We start from the raw sequence: 26244 nt of genomic DNA, 5'->3' as shown, positions 1-26244 counted from the left end.
AAAGGTAGCCAAGCGACGGTCTTAATCTGTATAATAAACATTCCAATTACGAACAGTTCGATTTATGCTCGCCAGACGGCAGTTAATTTGATTAGTTTCATTACTAATAACTAGGTGGCAATATGCTAAGGATTAGACCGTTCCTCTGCAAGCGTTTCAAATTATGGCCCGTTCGATTTATACGTACTTGTTAGATGGCAGGTCTGTTGGTTAGTTCCATTACTAGTCGCTAGGTGGAACTTAGGCAACCTCTTCTATATAGAATTCTGTGTTATGAGCAGTTTGATTTATATTAGCCAGACAGCAATTGAGCTGATTAGCTTCGTTATTATTCACTAGGTGGCGTTCAAGCAGACGTCTCCAAATAGCATTTTAAATTATGATTACTTCCTGTTATACTTGCTAGATGTCAGTTAGTTTAATTGCTACTCACCAATAAACTCTAAATAGTCAAATGAAGTCAAGAAAGGGCTGTTCATGTTCAGTATATGGTAGTTGAACTGATTAGTTTCATTATGACTCACTAGATGGAGTTCGGGAATTTATGATTACTTCATAAATACTCGTCGACGTCAGTATTATGTGGAGTTCAAGCGAACTTCTCCAAATATATATCCTATCATGCTCAATATATATATATGGCAATTCTGTTGATTAGTTTCTTTTTTACTCACTAGGGGGACTTCATCTTTCTTGATGTGCAATTATATCACCAGTTGTCAAGGTCTGGAGAAGTCCGGAGTCTAATCTTAAACTGGAAAAATTTCTAAGGGCCAATTCCATCCTAGTTGAGTTAACCAATCTCAGTTGGAGCAAATATTCCTCCATTCTGGGATTTTCAGCCCATGCATTATTAAAAATTATAACAACTAGTTCCATTATTACTCAACAGATGGAGTTTAGGCAACTTTCCTAGAAAAAGCTCTCATTCTCGTCGTCAAAGTTGAGATACACATTTGAATGGCGTATATGGGCTTTTTTATACCATAACTGAGTTAGTCAGTCTTAGGTAGTAGTTGCATAACCATGTAACTATCGCCTTTAACTCTCTGAAACTCAGGTCTGGCATCCCTCGGAATTACATTTCTCAAAGAATGTGCGGAGTTTATAGACACATACTGACGCCTCATGGCCTTGGCTGCCTTGTTGCAAATCTTAAAACCACACGACCTAAAAGAATTTAAACGAAATAGATCTATTTATATCTGCTAGGTGGCAGTTCTGTTGTTTACTTTCATTATTTCTCAGCAGATGGCGTTCAGGATGTCCCTGTAGGTGATATTATGAATAGCTCCATTTATACTTTTGTTGATTGGTTTCATGAACAATTCTGAATATTTTGATTTATATTCGTTAAGATGCTAAAATAAAGTTCAGCCAAAGTCCGCTAGATGGCAATTTATTACTCGTTCACAAAATAAATTGCATTTGATTATGCCATTTGGAAAATAGTTTTCTCATAACCTATGCCAACCACCCACTTCCTAATCCTCAGTGTCAGAAAGTATTTGTTTGTCAGACATCGAAAGAAAAAAAGTTGTGATTGGTTTCTCTGGATTGGAGTTAAAACGTGGAGAAGTACAAATTATTATAATTATTAAACAACAGTAAATTGAAGGCCTGAAAGGACACTTTTCTCCAGCTGAAGATTGATGAGATATTAATTGAATGTTGAGAAAGCGAATGGTACTGGGTTAAAGATATGAAAGAGAAGAGAAAATTCCCCTTGGTGTCTTTGCTAATAACCGAATCAAAGGAAACAGATAATTAAAGAATTTATCACTGTCGAGGTGTGTTCGTCCCAACTCGGGGGTGATTGTTGACGTGGTCTTCTAAATGGCACTTGAAAGAAAGCAAAAGATATTAATGAGGAAACAATGAGTGAGCAAAAGACCAAAAAGCGGTAACGTCTCTCTCTTTCTATCTTTCAGCCTATACTCTCTATCATTCAGTTCCTTTGTATGTCCTCCTATCTGTCGATATCATTTTCCATCCATTTTCCATATATTTATTAATCGTTTCGTTTTATCCATTAATAACAAGATAAGTCAATAAATAATGTGGATTTCATTCGCCCTTTCAAATGGGAAGATACCAGAAATATACATACTATTTTTCAATGTTGTCGTCTGCTACTTCCGAATTTATTTCTGCGACTTACAAGCTCCTTGACTCTATTAGCGAAGAAAAGTTTTGGAAAATCAATTTGTCTTAAAAGTAGTCCAAACGTGCGAAAATCAGGAGTTGCAAGATCAGGACTTATAGTCAGAAATTATCCCAAACTGATGTTTTGAACCTTCTCAATAATGTTGTTGTAGGAGCATCAGCAACTAAGGCCATATTGCTCAGTGTATATTGTCTGTAAATTGCGTGTGTTCTGAGGCCGATTTTCTATTTGCTCGTAAGTCCATAAAAATTCCTCATCATCGACGGGACTCGAATTGAGGTCTCTTTCCACGCGGTGACCAAGGTAACGCTCTACAACAACTGCACGCTAATTTCTCGAAGTTGACTCTATTAATCTCTTACAGTTAGTAAAAATGGACATCATTGTGAAAATTGACTAACAGTGCCAATATTGCCAACTTTATATCGCTGAAGCTACAAGTATGCGCTAAGACATATAGTAATGGATACTATCTGCGAAATATGAAGATTCTCTGTTTATATTTGTCAGCATAGCATATACACTAACCTACCAATTTATTAGAAAATCCATCGCTTCCATATCCAAACGCATCCCGTCTTATGCAGATGCCTTGGTCAAATAGTCAAACGATAGACCTAAAAGTTTCAAATTATCTCCACTAGATGGCGATGAAGGTACAATATGTTGAAACAGCTTAACAACAACTAATTTCAGGCGAAGAAAAGGTGTGTAATAGATCCGAAAATGGAACAGGGGTAATCGGGCATCTTGTCCCTGCGGCTGAAGAGCCGTGAAAAAAAAAAAAAAAAAAACACGGAGGTGGTCCTTTAACCTCATCTCTTCTTCTTTTTTTTTTTTTTTTCTTTTTTAGGTTTTCTAATTATCCTGTGTTTCGCGTCCCTCTCTCTCAATTATATATTTTTTTTGTTCTGCAGTTCTATGTTTTCACGCCAGAAGCTATTTTTGACGACAAAGAATTGGAGTTATCGGAAATAACAACACACGCACAAAAAGAACACAAAAAAACACGTCACCTCATATTATTGGAAATTACTGGATACGAGAGTTCTGGAAATATAAAATGTAATACAGATACCAAAACAATATCTTACTATAATAAATATGGTAGCCAATTAACGATCAAACGACACCGCCTTCAGCGTTATTTTAGCTAAAAATACAAACAGCTATGAAGTATAAGTACTGCAACATTGTGCAGACGTGCAATAAAACCATTGCTGAAAAATACAAGAGAATTAACAACGTTCAGCAGAAGACAAAAGTTACAATTTTTTGGAAATAAACACACAATTAACAGCTTTTGGCAGAAGACAAAAGTTACAATTTTTTTGGAAATAAACACAATTAACAGCTTTTGGCAGAAGACAAAAGTTACAATTTTTTTGGAAATAAACACACAATTAACAGCTTTTGGCAGAAGACAAAAGTTACAATTTTTTTGGAAATAAACACACAATTAACAGCTTTTGGCAGAAGACAAAAGTTACAATTTTTGGAAATAAACACACGATTAACAGCGTTCGACAGAAGACAAAAGTTACAATTTTTGGAAATAAACACACAATTAACAGTGTTCGGCAGAAGACAAAAGTTACAATTTTTGAAATAATCCTTCAAACTCCCACCATACCCTGATGGGGAAGCTGTATAGTACAAGACCTGTATCCAAAAAGGCTCATTCCCAGACTGCAAAGGATTATAAGCCCATCTCAATAAGTTGCCACACCCTAAAAATTTTGAAAAGGCACTTTTAAAGTACTTCGGCACTCACTGCTTTAGGCATCGCCTGCATATCAACACTTAAGGGTAGATCGACCAACCAACCTTCTTGAGACCTTTGGACGAATACAACGCTCACTGAACTCCGGAGATCTAATTTTCGTAGACATCTCCTCCTGTCAAAGACCACTAAAAGTACTGCATGACTACTATCTGATCAGGAGCCCTTTGCTCGATACAATTGAAGCTCTACTAACCAACAGGCAAACAAGTTTCGCAAGACAAAATAGTCTTAACTTACACCCTGACCAGAGGACTCCCTCAGGGTGGAGTCCTATCTGCATTTCTTTTTGCTGTTGCATGACAATTTCCTGTCATATGGAGATGATCTAAAGATGTTCATTCCCTATGGCGATGATCGTAATCCACAATTAATTTCAAAGAATGCTTCCAGACAACTCGAAGACTTAGCCTCGTATTTAAAAGACATTGGTCTCGCCCTGAACCTGAACAAGATTATCCAAAAATGTCCTTCAGTATGAAAAGGCTGAAGACTGATATCTGTGGCTTATATGGGCATCCTGTTCAGAGAGTGCAAGAACACAAACACCTAGGCATGATAAACTTACCTTTGTCCCTCCCCTCGCAGAGGCAAGAAAGAAAACCCTTGGGACACTGTGGCATGTTAAACAGAAACTAACAGCGATACGAATTTCTAACCTCGTAACACGCTTTGTGGGGAGATGTTTCCCCTATTGCCCTATATGCCTCCCCTGCATGGGCTTCCGCATCTGCTGATTATCTCAGAAGGTTCCTGACTGTGGAATATTGGATTTTGAGGCTATACTGTTACCTGGGAAAGCCGTTTACCACCTCTAGAAGTATCCTTCAAGCAAACTTGGACTGGGTCCCCTGGCAAAGCATATTAATCAAAACTCATCACCAAAAAAATAGAAATTCCAAGTATTGCTTCCAATTTCCAGCAGATCCCGTCGCCATAGCCCAACTACAATCCAGCCAACCAGGAATAGGATCTTCAGACTGGATATTCCCATCCAACACTATAGGAATGTTTCTCACCCTGGACTGTGACAGATTTTGTGAAGGCCTACCAGAACGAGATCGTCCACCGTATAAACACCCTCCTGCCAAACAACTATCAGGTTGACATTGGGCAAAATAAAGATTCTTTCTAAATAAAGATGTGGATGTTTGACTGTTGTGTTCCTAATATTTTTAATTTCTTTGTCCATTGAACTTAGATAATTTCGTAAATATAATTCTCCTTGTGGATTGAAAAGAAACCCTTGGCTTGTAGGCCGTTCTGAGGTAGGGTGTAACACCTAAATTTGATTTAAATAAAAAAAAAATTATCAGCGTTCGGCAGAAGACAAAAGTTACAATTTGTGAAATAAACACACAATTAATCGCGTTCAGCAGACGACAAGAGTTGTATTGTTGAAAAACAATAGCATAATTCTTGAATAGCACTATATTTTAACTTACTGACTTTGTGCAATACTTTTTCTTTCTTCTATTTAAATATTAATCTATTTACTTATTTTGTTTATCGGTTTAAACAGTATTCAAAAATTAACATTCTCTTGTAAGATTATAAATCCATCTGGAAATTAAAGCCATTAAAAAAAAAAAAAAAAAAAAAAGGCTTGAACGCAAATTTGACCAATCCATTATTTTTGAAGTATTAAGTTATGTCATCGTCTATACTATAATTTTAACAAGTAATTATATAGAACAAATTACTGTCCGCCAATCCATTTAATGCAATCTATTTCGGGTGGAACCGCGTTGGTGAAATCAGCAGACCGAATTGTAATCTATCGTTTGGTACCGACAGGCCTCGCTTACCTCTTCACCGTATTAAGTCGTCACACAGGCAAAGTATGATATCAGGAATATTTCGGTCTAAAGACAAGTTTGATGAATTACAAAGGTCATCTGGTACAAATTACAAAGATTATCATGCAGCAGAAGGCTTTCTAGCTTAATTAGGGCAATTTATCTTGAGCAAACAGCTCCCAAAGATGTGTGTATTTGGATTTCGATGTTCTGTTGCAAAATCACCCTCTACCATTGTTCAAACATATAATAACATGTCATTGTTGTCATTGTATTTGAAACTAGTTATCTGTTTATGAAAATTGCCCAAATTAATATCGCAGACGATCAATAAAACGATTGTTGAAAAAAAATTAAGCACGTTCATTGGTGGAAAACAAGTTTGCTGATATGAATAACAATAAACAACATTGTTGAAACTTACAACAATTATGTGTGTTTTTCTTAAAATTACGTTTTTAGCATGATTTATGCGATTATTATACAGAGCAGACGATCAATAAAACGATTGTTGAAAAAATTAAGCACGTTAATTGGGGGAAAACAAGTTCGCTGAAATACACAACGGAATTATTCTTGAAATGTGCAATAAAAGGCATTGTTGAAATAAAAGAAACAGATGCATTGTTGAAACTTACAACAATTGTGTGTGTTTTTTTTAAATTAAGTTTTCAGCATTTCGTCTTTTGGCATGATTTATTCTGTTATTTATTATAATAGACAGATCTGACTTTTTTCTTTGATATATACCGTGTCAGTTTTACACATTCTGGGCTTTTTTTTCTACTGAAACAGGCCCAAATGTTCACTACAAGGCCCAGGCAGTCTATTGATCTGTACCCTATGTGGAAAGCCAGCTGTCATACGGCATCGATATGTTGGATTTCTCTTTCGACTCGTTTTCTTTTGAAGTGTCATAAAACAGGTCTGAGGAAAATATCCGCACATGCGCAAATGAAATTTTAGTAAAGGTGATTTTTTTTTGGCGAGTTAATATTTTTCGTTTAGGTACACAACCGTGGGCAAATCAAGCGATCGCCGGACTCAGGCAAGGAGCGAAAAATTAGAATGAGGTAATAAAAAATAACTCTTTATAAAAACTCGACTCCTGAGGAAAAATTATATGCTTTTCTTGACTAACGGAATTAAAATTGTTTCTGTGGATTAAATTTTCTAAAACAAAATTAATTATCTCATCCTTATTAACTTCCAGTAAGCAGACCCAATAAAAGTGTGCCTGGGATCGGCGTGGCCCTAGATACTTTATATGCATGGGTGGAAAATAAATTAAGTATATCCCGGAGGAAATGAATGTACCTACCCTGTATTTATCGACTTTAAGGGACCTTAAATGGGGGTCAAACAGTAAATTGTCAGGATCAATATTCACTGGAGACTGGCGGCGTCCTTTGCTACATAAACTCCACTCCGGGTTAAGAAGACCCCAGAAATCAGGACCTGCAAGACACAATTAGAAAATAATCAGATTGGAATCTTTCTCTCATATCAGTTGTACAAGTCAAAAGTAGTTCACTAACATTTCATTTAACAACAAATAATGCGATTTATATTTCTGCTGCTGCCACCTTGTGGTGAAAAACGGAATTATAACCTAATAAATATATATTTTTTAATATTTTAAGAGGACTCACTGCATACATGACCAGTTATCGGTCACAGAATATAAAACTCCTAAAATTATTTCCTCTTTAATACGTTTTCCCTGTTATTACGTTTTCAACGCCCATAGGTCATGGTTCAGTTATGCCAAACGATGTTTCTTTCCATCCAAGTGCACTAAAACGCGCCTGTTAAGTATCTTCGGTGAGTAAATGAAATATATTTCCTCATTATTACGTTACCGCTTGGTACGTTCAGTTTCCTTGGTCCCGTGAAATATATATTGTGATCTGTATGAAAATATAATCAATGTCTTCTGCATCTTTTGCAGCAGATAATGTTAGTCTGGTACAAATACAGACTTCAAATACTTGTTCTCTGCTGTATATCGTGTATTAGACATATAGGTTGAACGGGCGGATTTTTACAAATTGGAGTGCTTAAACTGGGGCCCTGCCTCGGGGCTCAGAATATCCCAAAGCGTATGTAGACATATATAGCGTCAGAAGTGTGCTAGACCGGAACAAACTTTGTAAAACTACGCTTCGTCGCCCTATCAGACGAACAGAACAAACCGAGAGAACCCCCTTGCATCCCAAATGTTAACATACAAAAAAAAAATTAAAGTCGACGCGTTTGTTGAAAGAATAAAGAGTAGAAGAAGGAAAAATCTCCTGAGAAAAAGAACGCACAGCCTAAGAAAGGAGGAAGTACCTCTAGAGACATCTCTTTGTTGAACACGTGCTGCCATGAAGATACAGCGCTTTTCTAACAGAGAGAAATCCCTCTAGGGGTGTGTTGTGTTGGCAGCTGCAGTTCTGTCGCCAGTGATAGTCTGCTTCTTTTAAGCAAGTGTGATGAGTGATCTTTAAGCATCCGAGATGACAGAGAACCAGCGATGCTTTCAATACACTATCCTTTCAAAATATTATGGCCCTATGTCGCCAATATGCTTTACTCTATCAGCGACTTTAAGAGAAGCACAATTGTTGGTGCCTGTGCTGGAAAGTAAGTAAAGGTGACATACGTATCGGTGCATACTGTGTCAAGGGCAGTACTGCGTAAAATCACGGATATATTAGACGCTACAAAGGATATCTTAGACGCTACTTGTCCAATCAGAGTAGACGTAAGAGTTACTATTCAAGTAGTAAGTGTTCGGAAAGAATTGGTTATTATTATCTATTTAGACTGGAGCTGTGAACGGCGTCAGTGGTCATTCCAGAAGTCAGATGCAAGAATTATACAGGGATGATCTGTAGTGCCCTAATACACACAGTAAGGCAAAGTAGTAATATATTCTGGTAAGGCAGTGTACATATCCTTATATTATTCTACTTTTTGGGGCTAATTAACCCCCAGAGTGTTAGATTTCCTCAGTATTTCAGAATTAAGAGAGTGGTAAAAGGCAAATGCGACATTCGAGTTGCTCATTGTTGTCGCTGCCATAATTCGGAATCTGAAATAAACAAGAAACACGCAGCGTCATTAAGCCTTCAAAGCCAACAATGAGGGGATCGCGTGTTGCAACAAACAAAGAACTTGACATTATTAGAAATAATAATAGGGAAGTCTGACGTAACAATCCAAATTGGAAACACCAGCTGAAATGAGCAATTCTAAACATATGTAAACAAATAATTTGGCGCAGAAATTCCTAAACATAAAGCAATTTGAATTGTAGCTTTGATTTTGTTTTTCCTTTTATTTCTGCATATTTTGTTTCGATTTACCTACAGGCATTTAAAAAAAACAGACGTATGAATAAAATATTACACACTTAAGGGTTATTGCTTTTCTTTCGTTTTCTTCTTGGTATTCACGCAAAAGAATGGTTAAAACCCGATCAATGCTCTTATTCCGAACTGGCAAAAATATTCGAGAATTTATTAAAGATTTCTTTGCTGGAATTGGACTCGATATTGCTCTTTGTGTGGCCTCTTCGGATCTCTATTAAGTTCTCTTTAAGCGTTCAAATAGAGAATTGATCCGTGTTGTTTTGATCTTTAAATTCATCTTTTCTTAACTATATTTCTCTAAGGTCTCGTGGTTCTCCCGTTGTGACCTCATTAAATAATATTTAATCTCCAAGTCAAAGCGGCCAACTCTTGAAAATATGCTGGTTTAGAGTCTCCAAACGACTCATTAAAGGGCCTCTCCTGTTTCGCATCGGAGGTGAAACCATACTTTAGGGGTGACAATAGAGTTAAAAATGAAACCTAAAACGAAAAATTGTAACGCATCAAATGTAAGGGAATATCCAGAGGGAGATCAGGGAGAAGACTCCTACCAAAAATGGAAATTTTTGTGCATTGTAGGCCAGAATTTTTTTATTTTTATTTTGGTTGTAGTACGCCAGGTTGTACAATATTACTAATATGGTTATGTGTATTTTGTCTGCACAATGTACACTAATGAGCAAAATTATGATCACCCCTGTTTCCATGAGCGGACGCATCCCACAGCACCCAGTGCGTCAGGTTGTTTAAGGTCAAAAGACAGAACCCTGTAAAGACTAGATAACGTAAGTGGTATGTGTAATCTAATGTAGGATTATATTGTTAATCTGGCCTCTTAGCCTAGGGGCTCGTGGAACACTACCCTTAGTTACCGTACTAGGCGCGAGCAGCCAGGCCAGGTAGTAGGAATTAGATGCTTTGGTACAATGAAGAAAGGGAAGGACTGATGGAGTTTGAACTAGGATTGATTTCCAAGGTTAGGAAAGCTGGATCCAGCATCTCAGCAACATCAGGCAGACTATTCCCACTGTGGCGGCCACCATAATGGGAATGGTCTGCAGAAGGACACACAACCTCCCAACACGCCTGGACTAGAAGATCACAACTGGTTGACAGTAGAGGTGAACGGCGGTTGGCAGGTGCTATCCAGGACATGGCCTACGTTCCCTCAATTGAACCTACCTTCATCGTCAGATCCAACCTTGGCATTGTTTCGGACCAAGTTTTGCGGTACATGATGACTGTGTATCCAGATGCCACTGGACTCTTTCAACAAGATACAAGGTGTCACAAGGTCCGCATTGTGCAAAAATGGTTCGCAGATAACGTCCAAGCATTTTGTGTGCTCTCCTAACTGCAATTCCTCCGACATCAATCCCATCAAACATTTGTGGGACGCAGTGGAACGCAGCATTCGCCAGTCTTCGCTCCGTTGTAATTCCTGGATGTTCTTCTATCCAACTGGTCCAGGATACCTGAGGACACCTTTCGCGATCTCGTGGAGTCGAGGTCACGCTGGATGCAAGCGATTATCACTTCAAAGGGAGTTCCAACATAGGTAGCTGATCACAAAATTGTGGAGTTTTGTTTTAAGTACAATGGGACAATGACTGGAAGCATCAGTCACCTTATTGGAAACTCGATGGATATGAAAAAAATCTCCAAACAGAAGGAAATACAAACAATAAAAAAGCACATTGAATATGGAATACTTATGAATAATGAGGAAATAAAACGAAAACAGAAAGCAATTTGTTTAAAAACCAAATATTGAGATCGCAGATGACAAAGTGGCGTCGTTTACAAAACTCCAATGGAAATTCAAATAACCGAAAACCAGAGTTATCATCCGGCTTAATTCCAAAATGCTACCTTAGTTAAATTTTTTCGGCGCACTTAATGAATCCACTTGGTTGCCTTGCGAACATTTAGCCGCAGATGAATAGCCAGGTTCTATAAATGACTCCATAACACACACACACACACACATACAATATATATTTATCGCCCTTAATTTTCGTTCGAGCTTAGATGTACTTCTCTTGTAACTCCCATATACAACTGGAGGTAATGGTACTAACATTGCCCGTTAATGGAGGCTCACTGGTTCAGAGCTATATTTAATCAAAGACCAGTGGAACTAATGATAGCGTGTCACGTAAATAATGAGAGGACCGTGAGCTTTCCCGCTCAGTCCTTGAAGGTAGCTAGAAAATGACTGATTTCGTTCGTAAGCTAAAACCGGAAGGTAAGTAGAGTTTAGTGAAGGAAGAAAAAAGCATCCGTATCTTACGACCATTAGGTTGTACGTATTGGTGTATCGGCAGACGCCTGGGTCGACTTACGGACGGATGGCGAAGGCTAAAAAAAGATTATTAACGAGCGAGTTGGACACAGCCCTCAGATTATGATATGAATTAATAATGGAGTGTATTCAGTCGAAAGGAAATAGGGAGCTTACGGGGGGGGGGGTGCGACTGTATCTATCGTCGGGATGTTATGTTCCGCACCTGCTACACGACGATGTAATGATGGTAAAATTGGCCATCTTTCTGTCTGCTTTTATGCTAATAACAAAGGACTTTTGCATTGGTCTCCACTGAAATAATGAATAGTTGGAATTGGTAAACACCAAATTTCGTTCTGTCTTCATTTAATCTTAAATATAACACCTTTAACCTTAATCTAGCTCACTTAATCTTGATATGATTCACTTAATCCTAATACAACTCATTTAATTTACTTAATCATGGAGGCAATGATCAAGGATGGAATTCACGATCATTTAGATAGAAATGGAATTCTGAAGGCACGGTTTTGTAAAGGGGAAAATCATGTTTAACAAATCTAGCTAACTATTTTGAGATGGTCATTCATGAACTGGATTTAGGGAATAATTTCGACGTTTATTTGGATTTCAGCAGAGAATGCGACTCAATCCCACATGAGCGGTTCCTTTATAAGCTGGAACAGTTTGGAATCACAGGGAAAATCCTTAGATGGATAGCTGGGCAGCAGCTGTGATAAATGGTTATTCCTCAGATTGGCTTGATGTAAGAAGTGGAGTTCCCCAAGGAGCAGTATTAAAACCACTGTTTTTGATTTTCATAAGTGACATCGATGAAGGGATAGAAGGCGTGATGTCTAAATTTGCAGATGATGTAAAGATTGGTAGACTAGCTAATGATCACCGCCAAGCAGAGCTTCTTCAGAGTGACCTAGATAGACTTCAGGGATGGTCAAAAAAATTGCAACTCTGCTTTAATCCAGCAAAGTGTACAGTATTACACCTGGGGAACAGTAACCCCAAAATAACTTATACACTTGGTGGAGTTGAACTAAAGCCGGTAGTGGAGGAAAGAGACTTGGGTGTTACGATACGGTCAGACAAAGTTCTCCGAGCATTGTAGACAGGTTAGAAGGAAGGCCCATGGTGTCTTATCGATAATTTATCAAATATTTGCTAGTAGAGATAAGGACGTCATAATCCCATTATATAAAGTTATTCTTAGACCACACTTGGAATACTGCGTTCAGTTGTGGAGACCACTCCTAAAGAAAGATATTGAGCTTCTTGAAAGGGTCCAAAGACGGGTAACTCGCCTGATGAGATCGGAAAAAGGGCGTCCATATGAGGAAAGACTTCGAATATGTGGGTTGCAGAGCTTGGAAACTTGGCACCTTAGAGGAGACTTGATTGAGGTGTTTAAGGCTCTGAGAGGTATAAGTAAAATGAATGAGGACGAAATTTTCACGGTTATAAATGATTCTAGAACTAGGGGCCCTAAATTCAAGTTAGAGGGGAGGAGATGTTTAGACTGGATTGCAGGAAGTTTTAGTTTAGCCAGCGAGTTATAAATTACTGGAATAAGTTACCTACATGGGTGATAGAGGATGACAGTTTGAGGAAATTCAAAGGTCAGCTGGATAGTTACCTAGGAGGAGGGAAACGCATAGGTTGTCTGATTCCTTTTCTTTTATTAATTTTTTAAATTTTCTTCTTATTATTTTATTCCTTTTTTTGGCTGGAGCAGCATGAGCCATAGGCTTCCTTGCACCATGTGGCCATTGCTAATACTAATCTTGCTTAATCCTAGTATAAATCACTTTACTTAATCTAAGTTACTTAAACTTAATATGACTCAATCTTGATCACTTAATCATAATATAACTCGCTGAATCTTAATAGGCCGACCGGGCTAGCCGAGTGGGTAAAGTACCTGCCCGGCAACCCAAAGGTCGCGGGTTCGATTCCCGCCTCGGGCTTGGATCAAAGTACTGCAAAAAAACCTTGGGAGGTGCAATATGGCCACAGAAGCCGATGCGCCAACAACTACCAAATCAAAAAAAAAAAAAAAAAAAAAAAAGAATCTTAATATGATCCACTAAATATTCATATGACTCAGCTTAATCTAGGTCACTTGATCATGATCTAAGTTATTAAACTTAATGACTCATTATTAATCTAGATCATTTAATCTTAATCTACGACAATGTAACCTTAATATGACTCAATCTTAATCTAGATCACTTATTCTTAATATCATTCACTTAATATGACTTGCTTAATCTTAATCTAACTCACTTAAAATTAATACGATTTTTTATGAAATGCCACAAACAAGAAAGGTATTAAACCTATAGCATTAGTCACCGTGAGTGGATTGAAGGTTTAAAAAACAGAACGAAGATAATTGTTGACATTAGACTTGAATTTTTGTAGATTGTAAGTTTAAGGAAATACTTGTGAAGAAAGAATAAATTAGGCCGCCGTAGCCTAGTGGTCAGGCGCGCGGGTGCATAAGTACACGTGCCTTTGAGTGACCGGGGTTCAAGCCCGTGACTACTGAATACGGTGCTGTTTCTTGTATTCTGTCTATCTTGTGAACTCCTCTGACCGTTTGGTCGTCCCGGAGTATAAACAGAAAATTTATTTTTATTTTATAAATCATGAAGAAGAATTAATTGGTTCTATGAGTTTCTAGTTGCATAGTAAAAGGATACTAACTGGCACGTGTTCAGAGTGGTTTGGAAAAGAGAAGGGGTGGGGGAATTATAGAAGACAATTCAGAAGAATACCCATGAAAGCATCTATGAAACAGAGAGTGGGGGGATTTTGTAAGGGATGGGTAATTAATTAACCCAACTCTCCTCTTTTGAATGGAGTCTAAAAGCCTGAAAGAGGTTATGGGATCACCACCACAAATGTGGAAACATATTCCATGGTAGGGTGGATTTGAGAGTTGTACAGAGTGAGTAGCTGTTTATAAAAAAAAGTAACGCGGAGAGCGAAAGAAAACCGAGTTTTTTAGATGCAGAGGAAGCAATATTTGTAATGTGCTTATGGCAAGAATGATTAAAAGTCAGGATAATCCCCAATAGATATACATGATCTCGTCTAGAAATCAGTGTCATAGAAGATAAGCATGGAAGCAGAAGAATCATTTTTGTAATATATAAGAAAGGAATTGGTTTTAGGAAGGATTGAAATTAACTAAATTATCTTTGGAGAATTAAATGCAGATCAGCATTGAAGGAATTGGTGGATATTCGAGAAGTTTAAGCTGTTTGTGCAAGGCAAAGTTTCTCAAAGTGGAAGCGGATTGCAATGTATTTTCATCAGCAAAACTATGGATAGAGTTTCGGGTAAATGGAAAAAAGTCATTAATATACAAGGGGAAAAGCTTGGGAGAAACTGAACCTTGGGAAACAACAGCATTAGTTGAGAAGTTAGAAAACACAGAGCCATCAATCGTCCAGCAGAGAGCGGTCAGAGAGAAAACTGGAAACCCAATTACAGAAACCAGTCAAGAATCCATAAAGATGGCAGCTTAATTAGAAGACTTTTTGCCAAGCACTATCAAAAGCCTTTGAAATGTCAAGGGGAACTGCTTGAGTTTCAAACTTTTCCATTGAATTTGTCCATAAATGGGTAACATAAACCAGTATATCACCAATAGATTGACACTAACGGAATCCATATTGGCGATCATAATAGTAATATTAGTAGGATTTTAGGAGCATCAGCCAATAAGGCCATATTGCTCCGTCTATACTGTCTGTAAATTGCATGTGTGATGTGGTCGTTTTGCTGCTTGCTGGACGAAAAACCCAAGTTTTCAGGAGAAAAATACAATGCTACCCTTGTCTCTGAGACCCACAAACTCAACCAAGTTGTGAAAAAGGCCCGTACAATTCCTCGTGTCATCGACGGTATTCGAACTCGGATCTTTTCCACCCGGTGTGGGGAAGGACATTGACGATCATTGATCAGATGGAAGGTTTATAGACAATTTAGGAGTTAATGGAACAACCTATGCGAGATCATTAGTAATTGCAAAAACCTTAGCGTCTCGAACAACTGGGTCCGTATGACTAGAAAACGGAAATCATCTGGACTTGTGAGCATTAAAATCACCAAGAAAAACCACCTCACTGTTAGGAAAGTTTGACTGATGGAAGTCAAGTTTCAGAGAGAGGAAGTCAAAGGGTTCTAAATGATTAATGGAGGTGGGAGAACGACAGTGGCAATAGATGAATTAGAAAAATGAGGTGGAGATATTTTAAGTGGGAGAAGATCGAAAAGAGGAGATTCAAAATTACAAAGTCTCTGACAGGGAATATCATATGCACAAGTACCACCTTTGAAGCGAAAGGATTCTTGTAGCAAGTAATTAGGACAACTGAGATGAGCAGTGGTTGAATCAACCGATAAATGGGATTCTGTCAGAAAAAGTAAGTGGAAATGGCCCCATAGACACCGGAACTGAGATCACATGTATTTTTGAAACGAAGGAGAAAGTGTTTGGGAGATTTAAATCTTTTCACAGATAGGTTTGTTCTCTTAGTTTGACTATTCATGGTATATTCAGTAGTAAGAATAGTTGGAGAGGGCACATTGTATGAGATAATGAAATTTTTGGATATGAAGAAATACAGCAAGAATATACCCAGCTCATTGACAACGTCCTAGCTGATTCGGATGCCTCCTAGAGAGTTACCAATATGTTCGATCTGGTGGACTATATATTGGATCTCGCCGTGATGCCCATCATAACCGCGAAAGGCATCAATACAACTGCACGATGGAAGAGTGGGAAGTTGCCGGAACTTTGATCTGGAGATAAACATGGGTCTGACAACTTCAAGCCTCCAGTAAGCAAAGTAGTGATATTGCTCCTGTTGATGAGAGTCATCTACTACCTAGTATGCCTATTAACATAGAGGGGAGGCATTCCTGTGTGTGGTGCGAATGCCACACCCTGCTTACATCGGTTCACAACTTGGTCATTGCCTCTTAGGTGTAGTGTATCGGGTGTCGTATTTCAGGAATTGTCCACGGAGGTTATATCCAGGATTACTAACAGTTGCCCCAAGTTGTTTGATGATACACAAAAAAGTATACACACAACCATAACAAAGAGCAAACGAGACGAAGTAAATCTTGTTATGAACTAGCATATCGACGAGTTGATTTGAGTGAGTGCCTCCGTTTTTTCCATCCACCCATCTGAGAACCATCAACGTCTTTTTAACAAAAAAAACCTCTTGTATGTTCTTAACCTAACTCGATCTTAATCCCAATCTGGTTTACACAAGCATAATCTATAATTGTAATCTTACAACTATTGCAATCTTTATCCTACTCCCTCTGAATCTAACTTGCTACATCTTAATTTACAGGACAATCTTATTGCCTAAGTTGCCTTAACGCTCACCGAAATAGCAGAACTACATTATACAAAGGCGACACATCATTTGGACATTTAAACCCGAATTGATCTGTTATCTAAATAGGAGCAGGAGGAAGAGGAGGAGGAGAGTATAATCATTACCGCTATGCACAATGAAATCATCCGATGACGCATACTGCTAATTGTACAAACTTTCAAGTATCGATTTGCATGCTCTCCTGGGATAACAGCATGCAGCTGGGCATTATTCGTACCTATAAATGCCAGATTCGTATTTGAAATTGTATTTCAACTCCATATTGTATTTTAATGATGTCCACGCTTCGAAATGGATTCATTTTTGTGTGGATGTCTCAGAGGGGATTCATTGAGGAGTAGGCAGGAAGGGGAGGTGGAGAAAAAAGTTGGATCATGTGACCTTAGCTGCAAACTTGCCGGGAATCTCCAAAAAAAAAACTGTGATAGATAAAACACATTAGCTGAGTATTCTTACATCAAGTTTTATCTATGCTTAAGGGCGTGGTCCTTCTTCTCAAACTTACAATTGCCAAAAAAAAAAAAGGTACCATCATCTTAAAGCCTCCAGCCGGCGAATTTATCAATAAAGTAGCCGAAATTTCGATTAATAAATTATAGAAGAGCGTCCACAAGCTTGATCTAATTCGCGTCATTAAGCCTAATGTGGTCAACAATAACGCATTAGGCTTAACTGGATGCCTCCTTCGAGCCAATTCTGGCCCTTCTCCTTCCTGAATTTTGTATTAGTTCGTTGCCCGTAGAAATTTTCTATAGGCCGCAAAAAAAAAGTAGCCGGAATAAATAGCCGATATCTGGATGTGTGTGTGTGTGTGAAAAATATTCTCGTTACATGTCAGGAGAAAGAAGGAGAAATATTTGTTAGGAGTGGCCGTGTTATCTCCATCTGGGCCGCACACTTCCGCACACGCCGAACGATGCTATCCCGAGATTAACGGCACTCCACGGCACAGAAACGAGCATCAAGCAAATAACCCTGAGAGAGGCACGCAACGCTTGCTTACATCATCCTGTTTCTTTCACAGCTCTGAAAAAGCGTCGGGTCGAATCAACATGGGACGTAATGCGAGTAGGGAGTGAAGAAAACCCGAGGAATTAAGGATTCTAAGAAACGATCTACGAGGGACTCTCACATCAAGAGGCTTCAGCGAGATGTTTGCCTAACTTCACGCTCGCTGAAGGATAATGGCCGCGAATGTGTTCGTTTTGTTGGGGAAGAGAACCCGCGAACAGGCACGCGCTGCCATCTACACACTTCCCGTTCATTTTAGCAGCTTAATGTAATGCGGGAGACGTATTATAGCGGTCGTTTGGTACTTCCGCGCGTTATTCTGGCCGATCTTCCGACTACGGGGATGTTGAAAAAGTAGTGGAGACAAAAAAGTAACAGATTTTATGAGCGAATAAATAGAAAAGCTGTTTTGCTAGAAGGATACGTGTAAGCAAGTAATGTAGGTGCTTTATGTTTCAGCAGAAAGATTGACCGACTTGGATAAAGATGACAGAATCGCGGAGGTCAATGATAACCAGGAATCTAACTTTAATCACAGTATAAAGCGCATTCTCGATGTTCTGAATCGACTTGTAATTAAGGTTTTTTATTATGAAATAGCCACGCGGCCACTACTTTATGAGCAGCCTTCGCATATTTGCGAAGGCTGCTCATAGAGCAGAATTGCACATTATGCAAATTATTCACTCCTATAAAAACACGGGTTGTGACCACATCAATTCATTCTCGTTTTTTGGCTTTGCTCAGTGGGATAGCCATAACTTCAGTAGTTAGGATGGCAAGTCGTCGTTTAGATGATTTGAGATGGCGGACCGTTGGACGACTTCAAGCCAGGTGGTCCCGGGCGGAGGTGGCACGCTGGCTTAATATGTCACGCAGTATCGTCTCGGCACTATGGGAGCAGTTTCAAAGGGAATGTTTCAAAGAAGTCCTTATTCCCGCGGCTGCTAGGCAAATGGAGCAAATCCAACTCCTGACAGATCTCAATGAGATTCAAAGAAGCGTCACAAAGGCCATTAAGGATGTAAGCCAAATGACCATCCAGAGGAGAAAACAAACCCCAGGACTGTTTCCATGGTGGACCCAAGAGATCCAACACCTTAGACGAGACATCATTAGAAAAAGAAAATCCTTCCAGGGAGCGAGACGATCTTGGCCGCCAGCTGAAGTGGAAGCATTAAGGAATATATACAGAACGGTGAGAAATAATTATACTAGCGAAATAGTCAAAAGCAAACGCAAGACCTGGGAAAATCTAATTACTGAACTGGAAACAGGGAACCCTGGGGAGTGGTGTATAAAATCACCACCAACAAGCTCCCGAGGGGAGAAGTTATTATCACAACACAGACTCTACAAGGAACTCTGACAACAAACTGGCATCAATCGGTGAGCAACATACTGAACGTTATCTATCCTGAATCAGCAACACCAACTCTGCTGGAACAAATTGCTATCTGTGGCGAGAATGAAGCATATGCCAGCGGACAGCAGGAACCACCTTTCACACTGGAAGAATTGAACTTGGCTGCAGCACAAATTAGAAATAAAAAATGTCCCGGTCCCGATCTCCTGGAGCCGGAAATATTTAAAACATTGGCAGAATACGCTCCACAGTTACTACTCCAATTATGCAATAGAATGTCTGAATGTCAGTACCTTTCCCACCTCTTGGAAGATTGCTGGAGTTAAACTAATATTGAAAAATCCCACAAAGCCACCTATACTACCAAGTTCTTACAGACCCATCGCTCTCCTACCAGTTGCTAGTAAACTCTTCGAGAGGTTGCTGCACTCAAGATTAAGTCTTCACTATCAAACAGCAAACTTGACCGCCCAAATGCAATACGGATTTAAGCCAGGATCGTCTAGTACCGAATACCTGCGTCACCTCATCAGTTCTGCTACTGCATGCCAAGAAATATTTCTTAGCGATCTCCGTGGACTTTGTAGGGGCATTTGACACAATATGGTGACCGAGCGACTTGGCGAGGGTCAGTAGGGCTCAGCTGCCTGGAAACCTCTTTGGTACCATTAAATCATACCTTGACAACAAAAGAATCTAGGTTACTGCACCATATGGTAAAATTCACCGACCGGTCCGCAGTGGATGCCCCAGGATACTGTGCTGGGGCCTCTCCTGTGGAACATTATCCTCGATGAGTTTCTCACCCTTGACTTGGAGGGCGTGCTTTCCCAGGCCTTTGCGGATGACTTGATCCTGATGGTTGCTGCGAATAACAGGGCCCAGCTTGAGGTAAAAGCAAACCAGGCAATGGCTAAGCTCCAAAGCTGGGCTAGGATCCATGACTTAAAAGTATCGTCCGGAAAAAACTACATCCATTCTACTCAAGGGCAGACTTGATATCCGCAGGCCACCCAAAATTAAGATGGACACCAAGACCATTGGCTTAACCGACAAAATGAAATACCTTGACATTGTTTTCAAGAACAATCTTTCCTTCAAGCATCACCTATCCTATGTTCACACAAAAATAAAAAGATACGCTGGGCTACTAGCAAGAATCGCACGACGGGACTGGGGATTATCAAAACATACCCTCAACCTGTATTATAAAACAGTCTTCCTCCCAGCTATCTAGTACGCAGCTCCAGCTTGGTACATCAAAACAGCAATGGTTGTAAATCGGAGGACACTGGACGCAATCCAAAGAACTGTGTTTCTCACTATGAAGCGAGCCTGTAACACCACAAGCACTAACGCCCTGCAGGTCCTGGCTGGGGTCCTTACCCTAGACTTAGAAATCGCAAACAGTGGAATCAAATAACATATAGTGAATGGACTCCCCTGCACCTTCGTGGATTACACGGTTAACAACAGCACGCCATGCAAAGAGGAAACGAATAGGCTTCAGAACCACCTCACCCGGATCTGGCAACGTCGTTGGACTGAAACCACCAAAGGCTGTATCACCAAAAAATTCATCCCGGACCTGGGGAAAATATTCCCGAAAACGCCGACTTGGTTCAAACCAGGACTCCACACATCATATATACTGACAGGCCATGGCGCCTTCAATGAAAAGCTGGCCCAGTTGGGACTGGAAGATGACCCGAGATGCGTGTTTGCGTGGTGAAGCGGAGGGTTGGACACACGTCATGTATAACTGCCCAAACTATGAGAACCTGCGATGTAGGTTAATGACAACAATAAAGTACTTCCCAAAAAATATGGAATCACATTTGCTGGACTCGAGTGAATAATATGGAGCACTAACAAACTTAGCTCAGCAGCTGTTCACCAGGCGAAGAAAACTCATCGCCTTACACAGTGACATAAAAATGGTGATACAGAACATGCAACGCAACAAAATGCTTACTTTCTCACCAACCTTCCCAAGGTGAAACCAGACAAGACAACCAGAAAAACGGACTAGATAAAACCGCAATGACTAAATGGAAACGAGAAACTCTTTCCCCGTGCACCACTGAGTGCTCTGTGGTGTGGTGACTTCTGAAAGGACTACCTAAATACAAGGACTGGAACGGGCATCCTCTGAACCTTGGACGGTTCCCTTGAAAGCTGGACCGGGCTGGACATCTGTTCCAGCCTGATTTTCCCCCTTTCCGAGGCGGGGGGGCGACGCTTTCGCTGTCTCCTGCCACCCCACTTTTCCTTCTAGTGTTGCATGAGCATGCTCACTGAAAAACGAGGGACTACCTTCCCTATTAGTCCCTTTCTTCTACTTCTAACCCCCAGTCTTCTACCACTCCTCCCAAAACTTTTCCTACACAGCGTATTACCCCACGGGTCCAAATCTAATACACCAAAATTACTGCCCAAACAATTAGACCTCTAGAGAAACTCATTCAGCGAAAACCCTACTCAATGTTTAAACAAATCGTATTATTAAGCAAACCGCGAAAAAAAAAAAAGTACCAATTAGACCTGCCAGAGTACAATCAGTCTTATTGATACATCATGCCGGTGTCCCCGTCGCTGGGTATGGTAACGTCGGGCCCCACTAGGGGCCTGGCGGCTGACGGGCCGGATGAACAGTGGGCACAACATACTACATGGCCCACACATTGTCAAACCTTTGGCATTGACAGGGCACTGTCCCTCGATACAGAGAACATACGCGGAGATGGGAGAAATCCCAGGAGCCGTTGGACCCTCAACATACCCAATATGGGAGCAGTTTCAGGAGACAGGAACCATTACAAGATCTAGTCAAGGTCGCCCGAGGGCTACGTCAAACAGAACAGACCGCTATGTGATTCTAACTGCAAAATGTCCAGTCATCAACTGTCTCTTGAGGTCATTGCGGCCACAGATGAAAACATTGCCAACCGGACTGTGTCAAGAAGTTGACTCTACGCGATGAAGCCAGTGGTTTGTATCCCATTAACCTGAAACCAACTCAAGGTATCCAACGACTGACGTGGCAAGCTCGTTCACCAAACTTAAAATCCGATCGATCATGTGTGGAACTTCCTTGGGCGTCGAATTGCCCACCGACAGCCAACTCCTCGGTCACTTGGTGAGCTAAGGTCTGTGCTGGTGGAAAAATAGGATATGTGCACAGAATCTTATGGACATCCTTATATCGAGTATGGGATTTAGCCGTTGAGGGGGGGGGAAGATTATACGTCGTACTGATGTCATGTGACCATATTTTCGAGCATCTTGTATCGACTTCTGTGTACACCTCGTTTTCCAACAGAGAAGTATGGGCTGTGCACAAATTTAGCTGTAAGAGCTGATGCAATCGCAATTGAGTACACCGAGTTTCTTAAAACGCTGTAGAGTTCTAGCAGAAAACGCAATAATACCAGCTTTAACTGGGTTTGTAAATTTTTATTTAAAATTGGTTCTTCTTTCTTTTCAGAACTTTTAGTGATTTTATAATAACGCGCAAAGTATGATTAGAATTATCGGTATTTAGCAATGCATCCTTAATTGGCATATCTGCAGAAGAACAGATATTGGTGTTTAAAAAGAAGCGATTATCTTAATTCTCCGTTTAGTAAGAAAATGTTTTCTTTTCTTTTATCGCAAATATTGGGAATAAAACTTTAAACTTTCGAAAGGTGGAATGTAATAGAAAAAGCGAAAGTAATGGCACCTCGTAAAAAATAAGGGGGAAAATGTAGAGGGTGGAGATGATGAGCAAAAAGTTGGTGTGAAAGAGCAGCTGTGGCGATACATCATACCTAATTACGGTATCGAGAATTCATTAATAAAATAATGCAGTGCAAAGGGCTGGGGGGAATAATCATTTGAAAAAGTGACATTTCTTTCGAAGTAAGTGGTGATAACACCCCCGTCCCCCGCTCTATAAATAATGAAGTACCAAAACATCTAAGGACCAAATGCATTCTGACATATATATCCTTTCTGTTATTTCTACTCTTTCTCCTTTCTCTCCACTTCTTTCTTTATTTCTCCTTTCTCTCCACTTCTTTCTTTATTTCTCCTTTCTCTCCACTTTTCTTTCTTTATTTCTCCCTTCTCTCCACTTCTTTATTTCTCCTTTCTCTCCACTTTTCTTTCTTTATTTTCCCTTCTCTCCACTTCTTTCTTTATTTCTCCTTTCTCTCCACTTCTTTCTTTATTTCTCCTTTCTCTCCACTTTTCTTTCTTTATTTCTCCCTTCTCGTTCTCTCTTTCTTTATTTCTCCCTTCTCGTTCTCTTTCTTCACTTCTCCCTCTCTCTTTCTTTACTTCTCCCTTCTAGTTCTCTCTTTCTACTTATCTATCTCATTATCTCTCTCTCTTTCTTATTTCTCCCTATTTTTCTTATCTCTTTATCTCGCCTTTCTGTTTACTTTTCCCTCTCTTCTTTCTCTCTACTCCTCTTTCTTCTGTCTACAATGTGAGTCTCTCTCTCTCTCTCTCTCTTTATCTATCTCATTATTTCTCCTTATCTCTCCCTATTTTTCTTATCTCTTTATCTCTCCTTTCTGTTTACTTCTTCCCTCTCTTCTTTCTCTCTACTCCTCTCCCTTCTGTCTACAGTGTGAGTGTCTCTCCCTTCTCTCTATTTGTCCTTTCTGTCTACTACTCTCTCTCTCTTCTCGTTCTACTTATCTACCTCATTATTTTTCCTTTCTGTTTACTTCTTCCCTCTCTTCTTTCTCTCTACTCCTCTCCCTTCTGTCTACAATGTGAGTCTCTCTCTCTCTCTCTCTCTCTCTCCTTTCTACAGTATAGCTCTTGACCGTTTCTTCGTTTCTTTTTACAGTTTCTCTCTCCTCTCTGTCTACCCTTTCTTTCAGTCAACAGTCTCTCTCTCTAACTTATTCTGCACATTTTGTTTTAGACATTTTATAAAATTTCAACCTCTTTATTCTGCACAATAAGTGTAGCGAAATGCAACAAAATAGTTTCATTTCATGGTACAGCACTTTTTCTCTGGCCAAGGCCTCCTATCCAAGTGATTATACACAAGTGTGAGTTGGCCATGGCTCTAGCTTACGTGACTGCTAAATACACGGTGCTGTTCTTGTAGGGTCCATCATGTGAACTCTTTAGAGGCTCAGATAATAAACAACTTTTCCTGATAAAGTAATTTCCTATGTGGCAGAAAATTCAATTTATTAATGCACAGGAAAAATTCGATTTAATGCACTATACAGATTTATAAGATAATTTTTTCTATGTTATCTCCAGTAATAGTAGGGTTTTTAGGAGAATCGACGACTAATGCCATATTGCTCCGTGTACACCGAGTGGACAGAAATCATGGGATACCTACCTACCTAGTAACGGATAGGCCCACCATTATCCCAGATAAGGGTAGTCACACGGCGAGGCATTGAGTCCACTAGCTTGTGAAAACGTTCCACAGATAGATATTTCCATCCATGTTTGCTGCACCGCTCTCCATAATACCGTCGCATTCCTGGGTGGAAGCTCGAACGGACCTTTCGCAGATTTTACCACCATTCCATGGTGGTAAAATCTGCGGAATGCTCTTCGAACCATGTTTTAGTCACGACGGTTCTGTTTGGAGGCGCATTTTTCCTGCTGTAAGAGTCCATCGCCCTGTGGGTGCATGATGACCATGAAGGGATGCAGATGGTCTGAAAGGTTGGACACGTAACCTGAACCGTTCAGAGATGCGTCTATACGTACCAGAGGTCCCAACGTGTGCCAGTTCAATATGCCCCATTGCCATTAACTACCGTCCACCTGCCTGAACAGTTCCTTGTTGACATGATGCATAGCTTCGTGCGGTTTCTGCCAGATACGCGATCTCCCGTACCCTCGAAATAACTGGAAACGGGACTCATCTGACCAAAAGACCCGTCTCCAATCATCCAAGGTCCAGTGCCGATGTTCTTTCGCCCAGTTGAGGCGTAGAGTCTAGTGTGGTGATGTTAGCAATGGTTCTCTGGTGGTTCAGCGGCTCCCATGACCTATTGCAGCTAATGATCGCCTGATAGTGTTGGCAGAGGCTTTTCTGACACCTTCCTCGTTGAAGTCGGCGGTGATTTATTGGCTGATACAATGCGAGACAGACGTCGACGGCCAAGTTCATCCATCACGTTTCTCCACCCACAACGCTGTCCACGATGAGATGTTATTCCGTAAATGATGTATTCCCGATACACTCTTGATACTATCGAACGGGGTTAGTGCAATTTCTGTACCACCTCCGAGATAGGGTGACCCATGCGTCGGGCACCGACTATCATCCCTCTTTCAAAGTCTGTTCACTCACGAAGTTTATCCATACTGACATCGAATTACCGTCTACGTGAATGCAGTGTACCTATGTACCTGCCAAGCGGTGGGTTCGTTCACTAGGGAGAGGGGTGACAGCGTCGCGTTGCTCAGTAACCAGGTTGAATTCTGTCCTTACAGTATTTAATGTCTATAAATTGCGTGCGCTCTGCAGTCGATTTTCTGTTTGCTGGACGAAAAAGTCGGGTTTCCAGCAGAAAAAATCCACGCAACCCTCCCATGATACCAATTAACTCAGCCACGTTGTGAAAAAGGTCCATAAAAATTCCTCACCGCATCGACTGGACTCGAATTCAGGTGTTGTCCACCCGCTATGTGGGAGGACAGTGATTCTTCCAACTATGCTACCCACGAGGGCTCCAAAGTCATCTTTTTACTTCAAAATATGCGTCCCGAACTAGACAATTCAAGTAGTCATTTTGCAAACATACACTACATGGCCAATATATTAAGGCTATTGTCAACAGAGCGTTGGACCACTCAACTTGAATCAATGCTCTCGAGTAATGGAGCATGGAGTTAGAAAGGTGCTGAAAGGGCCAAGGAATGCTGGACCATTCCTCGGTTCCTGGAATGATCTGGTGGACAGAAGAATGCAGGGACGAAGTGCCCTTTCCAGTTCATCCCACAGATGCTCAATTGAATCGAGATCCAAAGAATAAATCGGCCAGAGCAGATGC

The 26244-nt window shown here is 40.2% G+C and overlaps 1 protein-coding gene across 1 annotated transcript in view; it reads right to left on the bottom strand.

The window, feature by feature from the left end:
* Positions 1-26244, bottom strand: part of LOC150090598 (carbonic anhydrase-related protein 10-like) — a 172573-nt gene that overhangs the window by 61760 nt on the left and 84569 nt on the right. The window contains exon 3 of the mRNA XM_090378976.1: positions 7071-7207. Coding sequence (XP_090235102.1) covers positions 7071-7207 — 137 coding nt within the window. The remainder of the gene's footprint in view (positions 1-7070; positions 7208-26244) is intronic.

Source organism: Mastigoproctus giganteus, chromosome 1, assembly GCF_048544385.1.
Source record: "Mastigoproctus giganteus isolate SK-2022 chromosome 1, ASM4854438v1, whole genome shotgun sequence".
Classification (NCBI taxonomy): domain Eukaryota; kingdom Metazoa; phylum Arthropoda; class Arachnida; order Uropygi; family Thelyphonidae; genus Mastigoproctus; species Mastigoproctus giganteus.
The sequence above is the reverse complement of the archived record's forward strand: the minus strand, read 5'-3'. Positions and strand labels throughout refer to the sequence as shown.